This window comes from Jatropha curcas, chromosome 5, assembly GCF_041381405.1.
Source record: "Jatropha curcas cultivar XTBG-Jc1 chromosome 5, XTBG_Jcur_1.0, whole genome shotgun sequence".
Taxonomy (NCBI): Eukaryota; Viridiplantae; Streptophyta; class Magnoliopsida; order Malpighiales; family Euphorbiaceae; genus Jatropha; species Jatropha curcas.
In genome coordinates this window covers 29,902,472-29,914,544 of record NC_143155.1, presented here as the reverse complement: position 1 = coordinate 29,914,544, position 12,073 = coordinate 29,902,472, and the positions used below count along the sequence as shown (strand labels likewise).

Here is a 12,073-nt window from a genome sequence, read left to right as displayed (position 1 = left end):
AATAATAATAATGCAATTTCGAACTCAATAACATTGACAGGTGGCACTGAACTGCAGACCGTAGCATGTCTTTTCGCTTTTTTTTTTTTTTTTTTTTTTTTTTACAGAGAACGGTAAGATTTATTTGAAATTGATGTATGGATTATTCCACGTATCATGTTAATTCATAACGATTTTTTTAAAAAGATTTATTTGAAATTAACGTATGGATTATTTGAAAAAGATTGTTAGAATTTATTACTGGGAAACAAAATATCGCAAGTCAGCAGTAAACCTTGACCAATGACCATAATATAGCAAAGCAATAAATTTTATTTGACTGAGGTTTGATTGTAATTTCTTGGACGAGAAAAATAATGATAATAATAATGATGATGATAATAAATTTGAAAACGACGTGAGAAGTGAATGTTGAGTTGACCTGAAATAAGGCTGAGATATATATTATAGACCCATAATAATACAATTGCAAAAATAGAAAAAGGAAAAAAGAAAAGATGGAGATAAGAGTAAAATAAATGAGATATAGAAATAAAGTGGAAATAAGAATGATGGGTGTGGAAAGGAAACTAACAAACAAAGCAAATCCATGCAAAAAAGGTATATACAGAAGTAGTGGAGTGGAGCCAAATCTCCACCAAAATATATGAGACAGAGAGTCTTGAAGATGAAGATCAGAGCGATATGGTTTGTTCTGCTATTGGAGGGCCTACCACAACTGCCTTTTTCACAACCATCATATTACAATTAGAAGATACATATGATATGAGTGCTTGCTTTTGCGTTTTAGGACAAAAAAAAAAAAAAAAAAAAAAAAAGAAAAGGAAATTGTAATAACAAAATTTGTGGAATGTAAAGAATGCGTTGTTTCTAAGCTGACTAAGAAGAATAGAAAGACCAAAAGAGAAAGAAACCTAAAGAAGAGTTTGGAGAAGATATGGTGTGGCCAAGCATCTACAAAAGTATTTTATGTGTATATATATATATATATATAGCGAGAGAAAGAAAGAAGAAAGGTAAAAGATATCTTGTATAGAACTTTCTTGCACACGCACAACCATGACAATTGCCATGTCTCTCAATCCAACCCACACACTGCACACTACACTAGCTTTAAATTTGCTTTTCTTTTTCTTACTTTTCTTTGCTATTTGCTTTGGATGCTCACATAACGTTTTCTTGGCCATGACCCTAATTATATCTATTCGTCTTTTATTTCTTGTTCTCATTCATACATAGTCAACATATTATATGTTTTAAACGTAAAACAAAAAATAATACTGGGTATTTGTTTAAAATAATTAGGATTAATTTGAATTAGTAAAATATATCATGAACATATATATATATATATATATACACATATACATATAGCTTTGCTACTAAGGAAACATCAATTTTAGGGGTTACGTGTTTTATTCGAATTTTGGAAACTTTTTTGTTGTCAATGGATTTTTTGAATTTTATAAATTAAAAAATATATGTACACCCACCAAAATCTACAAATTAAAGTGATGGATTGACAATACAGTGTTGATGTTTTTCTAAAGAATGGAATATATGTTTATATAATTCTTGCAAACCTAATTAATTAAGTAAAATCTCGAGCAAATTAAATTAAGAAATTAAAATCATCACTGCAAATTAAACGGGCACCAAGTTTTTTTTTTTTTAATTTATGCTTTTTTTTTTTTTGCAACATAGAATATGTAATATACAATAAAAATTCGATTGGAAAGTGAATGTGAATTGAGTTTAGATGGAAAGAAAGGAAATAGCTGTTCAAAAATTAGACCCGCAGGTGGGTACCAACAGTAGCTTGATTATGAAATTTGAAGAAGACAAAAGCTGGTGTTTGTGGGCAAATGTGTTTTTGGAGTGTTGTTAGCATATATTTTTGGATATTTGCTGTTGAAAAATTGGAAATGATAAAAAATCCCTGAGTCCTAGGACGAGGCTTCTTCAAGACAAAAGTGCCTACCTCTGAATTTCTTAATGAAAAGTTGATTATCATTATACTTTCCATTATTTTTTCAGAGCTTCAAAAAAGCGTTTTGCTTTTATGGGCTTTCATGTATTATATAGAAGATGCTCTTTGAGAATCTGCTTTGGGCTATTGATTGAAGTGACTAAAGGCAACAAACAAACAATGCCTTGTGCAACAACTCCGTCCAAACAACCAACCGAGAGATGAGAAATAGCGGCTTTGAATTTGATTTTTATGAGAAAAAGAAGCTCTTTTTTCTACAGATTTGCTTATGTTCTTTCCCTTTCTTCTCTCCACGTAACCCCATAAAAGAAAAAATAAATAAAAGTTCATCTATCTCAGAAAAAAGAAAACCCTAAATTTCTTGCTAGAAGTATATATGTAACTCTTAATTACAGTTTTATCTCTGTTGCTTTATTAAAAGTTAAAAGATAGGAGGTACTAGGGTTATTTTGTGGAGGGCAAAGGTTGCAGCTCTTGTCAAGACCACCATTATATATAGTCCGACAATGACTATACAATACTATCTCCCTTTTGAAAGTTTTTATCATCTCTACCAATATGGACATTCTGTTGTTTCAAATTCAAATTAAACTATTCAAATATAAATATTCTTCTTTAATTCCTCTTTTTTTTTTTAAGCTTATTTGTCAAGGGAATAATTATATGCATATATATAATTTAGTTGATATTTTCATTTTCTATAAAAATATAAAGAGTGAAAGTTCTAGGATTTGATTCTTTTCCATTACTTTTCCACCGTCGATGTTTAACCTAATTAACAATACTCTTATTATTTTAATTAAAAACCTCTTTTCCAAAACTCTTACTTAAATTTAAAATGAGATTTCTCATTTAATTAAAAATAACTTGTAAATAATAATTTTACATTATACAAAATATATTTATTTGATAATATATATGAATTTTTAGTCTCAGTTTGCTCAAATCCAAAATCCATCTTATAGTTCAAATCTATCGAGGGGCTAATCATTTTGCTGATTGGCTTTCTAGCTTTGCATAAATAAACCCTCTCCATAATCACGTTTGCCATGACTATTCTCCTGATTTATATATATAGTTAGATTCTCCATGATGATGCTGCTGATGTTGCTTGTAATTTATGTTCTCTCCTTTTTGTGTTTTTATTAAAGCTCAACAAAAATTTAAGGTTGTAATGAAATTTTTAATGATTAAGGATTGATTTATGCATTAAGTGTTATTTTTTTCAGAAAATGAAGATTGTTATAGCTAAAATTCAGACATTGAAACTTTGACTTGCATTCGATAAATTATTAAAATTCAAAGTCTATTATTAAAAATTAATTAATTCTGGAATAAGTAAATAATAAAATAATGCAAGTTGAAGTGGAGTGTTCAATTGAATCACACAGATTGTACCACCCAATTTTAAACAGACACACAGTTGTTGCCCATAAACAGAATTGATCAAACGGTGAGGATCATTTGATCATGACAATTCACCATGTCTGATTACTGATGAGATCATGTTAACTCACTGTCTCTCGGCCCCACACAGCTGTTTCATTTTCCCGCCGTAGATTTTTGGATGGCAATCATCCAAGTGTACGTGCAATCGTCAAGTCTTATTTGTTGCATTGACCGTACACGTGGCACACCTAAGATTGTGACCATTCATTCTGCTTTCTTGGGTCCCACTTGGTAAGTTGCTTGAGGTAGAGGAAGAGATGTATCTATCCACTTGTCATTTTCAGTGTCGCTGTCCCCAGCAATTGCAGCATATGAGACAATAAGTCTCAATCGTTGGATTGGTCTTTTGGTGCACTCTCAATAAGAGTTTTCTCTTTTTCGCATGTTCTGATTTTTGAATGGTGGATTTTGGGTCCCATATTAACTTTTTTTTCCAATGAGTGCTTTCCACGTGTAAATCATCACTGTTAGGATATATTTGTTCCATCCGCAAATTGCATGTTACCGAAGCTCTAGTTCTTTTTTGGTAAAAAGAAAAATATATTATTTATTTTTTTCATTAATTAAAACAATTGAGAGATTTTTATTTAGGATATTTTAGATAGCCATTAATTGTTTTTCATATCAAATGTTTGTTTTTTATTTATTTATTTTATATAATTGGAAGTTGTGATCTCTTTTCAGATTACAAAATCGTAAATATTTAAATTTTTTATTTCAAAACTAAATAAAATTGTTTATTGAATACATAATCCAACTTTTTGAGTATTAAAGCTGTATCAATACTTTTCTTCGTTATTAAACAATTTTAAGTTGCCCTTGGAATGGGAAAAGCACAAAACACCTACCAATTCTGTTTTTTTTTTTTTAAAAAAAAAAAAAAAATTCAACTAATAAATAAATGGCGGCTTCCAACTGGCAAAATCAGACTTCAAACATTGGACTTCATTTGATTTTTGCTTAATTTAAGTTAAACAGGTTTAATATGACTAAATTGGTCGAATCCAGGACAAATAAAGCAATGATGAACCAGTAATAATTTTAATATTCAAAAACAAAAATAGCCTTTCGAATATTTTATTTCTTCTACTGAAGTCGTTTTCTCAATGTAGCTTCAGACCAAGTTTGACACTTGGCTCCATTCTCAAGTTTTTTAATAAGCAATTATTTAGGCTTTAATCAAGGAATTTAAAAATGAAACCAATAACTAACCTCTACACCCAATAGTTTAATCAAACATTTTTTAAATTTTCTTGATTTAATATGAAATAAAAAGTCAAGAGCTATTCACAGTAAATCTCAAAGAAAAAGAAGAAATTTATGTCATTTTCCTTTGGGAAAAACTATTTAAAGAAACCTTGTAATTGCATATTTACAGGCTTACAGCCATTACACATTATTTAATAAATAAATAAATAGATAGGCACCATCCCCATCTAGGTGATTGGACAGTGTTCCTAATTGGACCACTTCTCTACCCTCTAAATCGGACCACAGGTTCAACTGCTAACAATACCCTAATATCCCCAAAGCCTAACCGGATAACACAATAGTGAACTCTTGTTATTAAAAGTTTAAAATTAATAATAATTGATAGAAAATTTATCTAGAATTAACAGAGCGTTATTGGTATTTATTTCTGTCTCTTATTTAGAATAGTTAGAAATACTATAAATACATGTACTCAACCTCATTAGATGACACAATATAATTTATCAAATTCTCTCAATTTTACTCAAAAATTCTAATTTTTCCACTTTTATTAATTTGACAATATACACATTATTATGCTGATCATTTCGTGCAACCTTGAAGGATCCCGCACAAGAGTGGTATCAAACACTCAAAACAAGATCAATTGTATCCCTTACAATATAAGGGATTTGCCTTTGCCTCAGACAAAATATAAAAAAAAAAATGGATTTTTAGGTGAAAGTCTGACAAATAGACATCTACAGGAATTAGCTTTACACAAGTGGCCTTTGCCTTCGAGGCTCAGTTTATTTAATTGTACCCCAAGCAAGAAAATTTCTTCGGATCTTATTCATTTGAAAAGAAACGAAGGCAAATCACTTAAAAGAGTATTTGAACAAATTTAAAAAATGGCTATGCTGATTGAAGACCTCAATGCATACCCATGACAAAGAATTATAAGAATGGAAAATTATTAGATTCTATTAATATTGACCCACCACTTTCTTTTGCAAAATCAATGACAAGGGCGAATAGCTATACTCGGCTAGATGAAGCCTAGAAGATGCAACAAGCACAAACGAAAGTTTCACAAGAGAAGAAAAAAGAAGATCCTCCAAGGAGATCATCAACAAGACATGGCAAACCACATTTCGCTCGAGCTAATTACACAGCACGCACAACATACTCTCATACAAGCGATAAATGAAGGGATGCGCTGCTCGAAATAGCTTCAGAAGTCATATCAATTAAATGCAGAACTTTAATTAACGATTGAAATTGAAAAGGTAAACAACTTTTCAAATCAACTTTGCCGCCCGGCAAATAGGGTACACAATTCAATTAGGGCACCCGTGTACAAATTTAGCAAGCTTGACCATATTTCGGAATCACACAAAGGCGAACATAAATGTTCATTACCTTTGGGGGAACTTTTGATAGAAGATTTATATAGAATTGACTGAACATTACTTGGGCTGATTCAAAATAAGTAACACTCGGCGAAAGATCTTTATCATATAAGTAATGCTCAAAATTCTCATTCGGTATTTATTTCTATCTCTTACTTAAAATAATTAAAAATATTATAAATACATATACTTAGTCCGAATACAATACAATTTATCAAATTCTCTTAACTTTACTCAAAACTTTATTCCCATTTCTCACTTCAATCAATAATTAATAATTATATCTCTCTCATTAATGTTATGATTGTATTCAACAAAAGAAAGCTTAATGAATTTAAATAATTTAATGTGTAAATGAAGAGCTTCCAAGGTGCTGAAAAGGAAAGCCTTTAGTAATATAATCTAATCACGCAAAGGGTCCAATGATACAAGACCCATGTGATCTCATCAAGACAGGGCATTTAAACAAAAAAACACTAATCAAACTTTTGCGGTTCAATGTATAATAATACAAATGTTATATTTAAGGTCAAATAAATTTGCCCATTTGCTAATAAATTAACGAAATTAATTATCTAATGCACCCACCACCTTAACAGACATTTGGTGGCTAATAAAATATAATATGCATTCATAAAATTTAATACTAGATGCAACTATTAGACAGAATTTAGTCCAACATCCTATCATTGAGACCTTCACCGCCAATCATCCATGAATCTCTAGCACCTCAGGTTTCCATTCAATCTTTTGCTAATTTTCATCGGAAGACAAAGCTATTGACCTCTTTTTACCCAATAGAATAAGAAGAGAAGCTTATCTTTCAAGAACTTACGAATTGATTATGGAAAAAAAAAATTTTTGATTGAACAGCACAGTACATATGAACCGTTAGATCAAGGGCTAACTAACTCTTTTTCAGTTATGTTCATACAGAAATTATCATTTGAAATTGCAACCACACCAACTACATAGTGCATTCAAGAGTTAGCTCAATATATGCATCTCCATCGCATATTGCCCCAAACCCAAACTGAAAGGAAGGAGGACGTATTTACAAATTGAGAGCTTGGAGGATAAATAGCAAATATCAATCGCATTGGACAAGAAATTGAAGAAAAATTAAATACTAGCAAATAGGCAAAAGAGACTTGATTTCAAAAGGTTAACTCTTGATTTGTCTTTTCCCTTTGTTGTCAAATGTACAAGAGACCGTCACCACGTTAAAACAGGAGTAATTAAGCAATATCTAAAGTGACAGAATACATGAACACAGTCATTCAGTTACTAAAATGTTTTGGTTTCTTGACAGGAAACAATTAAGCCTAAAGCACATAGAAATTAGCGTAAGAGAACCAGCGACAACAAAAATTAAGAAAAGATGAGAAATTAAACCAGTAAGTTACGAGGAATCTCAGCAACAATGACTAATTGGTAGAACCAATAATTCTTTAATTCCTTAACACCTCCAAGTTGAAGCCGATATTAGCTCCTTTGGCTGCCAGCAAATTAAGAAATGTTTTGGTTTCTTGACAGGAAACAATTAAGCCTAAGGCACATACAAAATTAGCATAAGATGAGAAATTAAACCAGTAATTTCCGAGGAATCTCAGCAACAATGACTAATTGGTAGCCAATAATTCTTTAATTCCTTAACACCTCCAAGCTGAAGCCGATATTAGCTCCTTTCGCTGCCAGCAAAGAACCAGCGAAGACTGCCTCTTTTCAACATGGAATCCCCTAGCCGGAGTTCGCTGCACCAAACAATCAGCTTGTGACTCGGCAAAGTTACTGAATTGAATTGGAGTAAAACCAGACTGCAAAAACAGACTCTTCCATGGAGGTGTCCTATCAGGATGGCGATGACGACCCAGTACAATTTTTTCAATACCCGGTTGGACCAAGAACCTCTCAATTTTTTGCAGGGCTTCTGAGTTCATATTCACAGCTTCCAGTGATTCAAGCAGACTTGAATAAGATTGAATGGAATTATTTACATGGCTGGCAAATGGCAGATCTGTTCGGTCACACCCTCTGTCCAAAGAGACAACAATTTTAGGTGAGAGCTGCTTTACAAAGCGAAGTGCCACTGGAAGTGATGATGGGTAATTAGAGAAAGGCCCAATTGGAAGATTGACAACAATTACTTCTTTCTCTGATCCACGAAAAGGCATTGAATTCAAAGACTCGAAGCCTAAGATTTCAAGCTCAAACGGCATGTTGATTTCACTAGCAAAGATTCTTAAATTTTCTTGAGTAAAGCCAAGCTCAACCTCATCACGTGAAGAAGGAGAAGCAAAGGCAGTGATTCTAAGCGAAGGAGCACCTCCATTCCTCAAAGCAAGCTCTTGCATAAGAGAAGCCCATTGCCCACCAAATCCAATATCAAAATCAATAATATGAATTCTATCAAAACCCTCACAGGCCTCAAGAAGGGCTTGATTACAAGTAAAATTGGCAAATTGAAGGATTGGAGAGATCTCAGAAAAGGACTTGTAAGCTCCAATTTTGAAAATAAGACTACAAGGGGTCAAACTAGGTGAGTTGGTACCGTTGTTCAGGTGAAGGAGTAACTGTAAAGCTTCCTTGAAGTAAAAAGCAGCCCTAATATGAGGCTTACCGATGGAAAGAGAGAGCTTGTGATTGAGCCGCGCCAATATCCCTTGCGCGAGTACCGGATTGCCGGTTTCTATCAGCTCTGCTGCTTGGCATATTGGGTTTAATATGGCCTGTTGAATCTGTTGGGCCGCCAATTCGTCTGTCATAATTTTCTGCTTCATCATTGCTGGTCTTTGCTGTTGTAGCATTTGAAGCTGCTGTTGCTGTCGCTGGACAAAAAACTCTGGCCTTGCCATCTGATAGTTAGCTCCAACGGGCCCTGAATTAAGCCGCTTTGTTGGTGGTGGCGATAAAAGATGATGCTCTTGCAACTGTGCGTACGACAGGGGCAAAAACATGGCCGGATTCTGACCAAGCTGAGCTTGATTTTGGTTGATTATTATTTGCGGATTGAAAATCTGTGGCTTTTCGTCTGCAGCTTCAATTTGTGGTGGTGGTTGATTTTGAAACATACCCGGGAAGAGATTACCAGCTGAAGCAGAAATAACCTGGTTTGGGTTTTGGGTTAAGACCGGACCAATCCTAACATTGTGATTCAGAAGAGGAAACTCTGGAGAAGTTCCATGAACAGAAGAAGAAGAGTCAATGCTGTTCACCAAGTTGGTACTATTCATAGGCTCAAACCCAAAACCCTGATCTACAACCCCAAAACCCGCATTGAACTCCATATCTTGTGACGAGCCGCTTCCACCTTGCAAGAGCTTGTTCAAACCCAAAGATGGGTCCTCAACATCGCCCATAATTAACCTCAAAATAGACGGTTCCTGACTAGGGGACCCAGGCAATACGCCGTCCCAGTATTCCATTCCTAACTGCCCGCATTTTTCAGTACTAATATCAACAGAAGGATTTCCAGAAACAGCTGCTGCCACACCGGTGGTGGTTTCTGTAGAGGCGGCGCCACCACCGCCGTTACTACCGCCTTGTGAAGAAGACAGTGTTGAGGAGGATGTAGGGAGGGCTGGGACTTCTTCTAGCTTCAAGTACAGAGGTGGGCTCACTGCCCACATAGCAGCAATTATCTTTGGTGCTGCTGTTTTGCCACTTTAGCTGTTGTTGATGTTGATTTTGTGGAGGTAGTTGAGGAAATAAAACCGGAGAAGAAGAAGAAGAGAAATCTAGCACCCCCTTCCCTTGAAAATCCTCAAAGGATAGGGGCATGGCCTTCATCTAAGAAAATCACCAACAAGGACAAACCCAAGAACCAAAATCTCTCCAGTTTCCAAAATCAAGAACCAATCACCACTCCAAAAGGTTTCGCTTACAGAATAAAATAAACAGAGAGGTTGGAGTTTGGAGAAGACAAGAATTATAATGAGAAAATCAAATTAGAGTTATTGGAGAAGATAGTTTGCTAAATGCAAATCAGGAAAAATCGTCTCAGCGCACACCTTAGCTTGTTCTTCTTATTTCTTGGGCTTTTTATTGAAAGCACTACCTATCTCTCTTTCTTTAATTTTTCAGTACAGCATCAAGAAAAATCTCATTTTGGAACCATCTTTTATCTTCTTGGTTCTGTGGTTAACTTTGGTAGGTTTTCTTCTCTTCTCTACTCTTCTCTTTCTTCTGGTTTTGTAGTACTCTGTCTTTCTTCTGTTTCCTGCTATGGATGCGTGCAACATATAAAAGTGGTAAAGTGCCCTTCAATCCCCCCCTCTCTCTCTCTCTCTCTCTCTCTCTCTCTCTCTCTCTCCTTTCTTTTTCTCTATCTTTTTTTTTTCTTTTTTTAAAAATTTTTTATTTATACTTTTTTTTAATGTGGCTTTTTTGTCTATATACGTAGTTATCTCTCCGGTAGGGTTTCTTTTTACTCAACCTATCCCATGCTCAATTTGATGGCGCGTTTAAACCACTCTCTGCCTAAAATTAAATAGATTAGGACAAACCTTCTCTCAAAATATTCTTCCAGTAATACTAATTCCATTTTGGATAGAACTTTATATATCTATGCTTGATTAGAAGTGGTATTAAGATAAATTTTTATTTTAATTAGTTAATTTTTATTAGCCAAGCCTCCAAAAAAATATATGTAAATGGATGATTAATGTTATAACTAACCATTTCAATCTATTGTGATTTGTGATTAATAACTAAACTAATAAGTTAAATATATGTATATTATTTTTAAAAAAATAGTTAAACATGGATATTAATAGTAAAGGCTTTTGCTGGTATGCATTGGGTACGCTCCTTAAAGCGAGTGGACTTCCCATTCGGGCAGTCCTATTGTTAATTATTTTCTTTTACAGAGACCAACGAGACAGAGAAAAGGTGATCTGATTCAGATTGTTTTTGTAATTTATACATATTTCCTAAAAAACCCCTCCAAACTTTCCCGCTATCCAACCAAATCCTTCCTAAAGAGCGCAGGTAAACGCAGGGGTGTTGTTGTAATCGCAGAGAAACAGGTTCTGCTGGCCTGGATTTCGAAACTGAATCTGACGACCCGAGATAACGAGTGAGGCTTTTGCGAGTTTTGAAAAAATCGAGACAGATTCAACGGTTGAGATAATTGAGTTAAAAGTGGATGGCCGTGATTTACAGTTTGTCCAAAAACAAGAAAGAAAAAAGAAAATCAGTTTTTGGTCCAAAGAGCCTAGTTCGGGTCTTCTTGACCAATGGCTTTGGGTTCGTTGGACCAACTGTCTCTTTCTAGCGCCGGTAAAAAGTAAAAGTAAAACTGAAAATAATTAACATGACAAGCCTATTTCACTGTTCACTGTTCACTGTTCAGCTGCCCCGGGAATTTCAGTAAATTTATGCGTTGGAAAGGGATGACAGTGGTGGGCAAAATTTCGTTGGTAATGGTAAGTAGTATTTGTTACCATTGATTTTTTTTTTTTTTTTTTTTTTGGATAATTTTAAGAATTGCCCTCTTTTATATTGGTTTAACATATTAAAAATGTTCTTTAGGGTTAAAAACTAAAATTTTCAATTCAAGCTCACCTTTTGAACTATACGAACCAAATTGAATTTTAAATAAAAAACCTAATAAGATATGAGGTTAAGAAGAAAGGATGGTTTACAGCGGAAAAATATTTTTTTTTTCTTTTCCGTCAATCTTGATATAATGCCGCTATAAGCATTTCATAAATAATATTTCTAGATATATTAAATAGATATAAGAAAATATATCTTTAAAATCACATAATCGATTTAAAAAAAAAAAGAAAAAGATTGAATGTCTCATGATGTTTGAGTTAGCCATTAAAATCAGCAATCCAATTATTGAAGAGTTGTCTTCTATTACAAATGGTCTTGTTTTCCTTTTATATATAATATATAAAAAATATTGAATATGAAAGCATAGAGAAGTATATTATGATTTGACAAAAACCAAAGAACATTCGCCTAGAGGGATGGATGAATAGAATACAAGTCAGCTTCTTTCAATTACTTAAACACCCTCCCT

The 12,073-nt window shown here is 33.5% G+C and overlaps 1 protein-coding gene across 1 annotated transcript; it reads right to left on the bottom strand.

Annotated features, from left to right (window-relative positions):
- Window positions 1-7,193: 7,193 nt before the first annotated feature.
- HAM2 (GRAS family transcription factor) lies at window positions 7,194-10,353 on the bottom strand. The gene is made up of 2 exons (XM_089721851.1): window positions 7,633-10,353; window positions 7,194-7,540 (listed from the first exon to the last, which is right to left on the bottom strand). Exon 1 carries the CDS (start codon window positions 9,669-9,671, stop codon window positions 7,695-7,697), a length of 1,977 nt encoding a protein of 658 aa, XP_089577977.1. The 5' UTR covers window positions 9,672-10,353; the 3' UTR covers window positions 7,194-7,540; window positions 7,633-7,694.
- Window positions 10,354-12,073: the final 1,720 nt, after the last annotated feature.

What these genes read in the sequence shown, in the direction of transcription:
- HAM2 (XM_089721851.1), bottom strand. Translation starts at nt 9,671, where the DNA reads ATGTGGGCAGTGAGCCCACCTCTGTACTTGAAGCTAGAAGAAGTCCCA.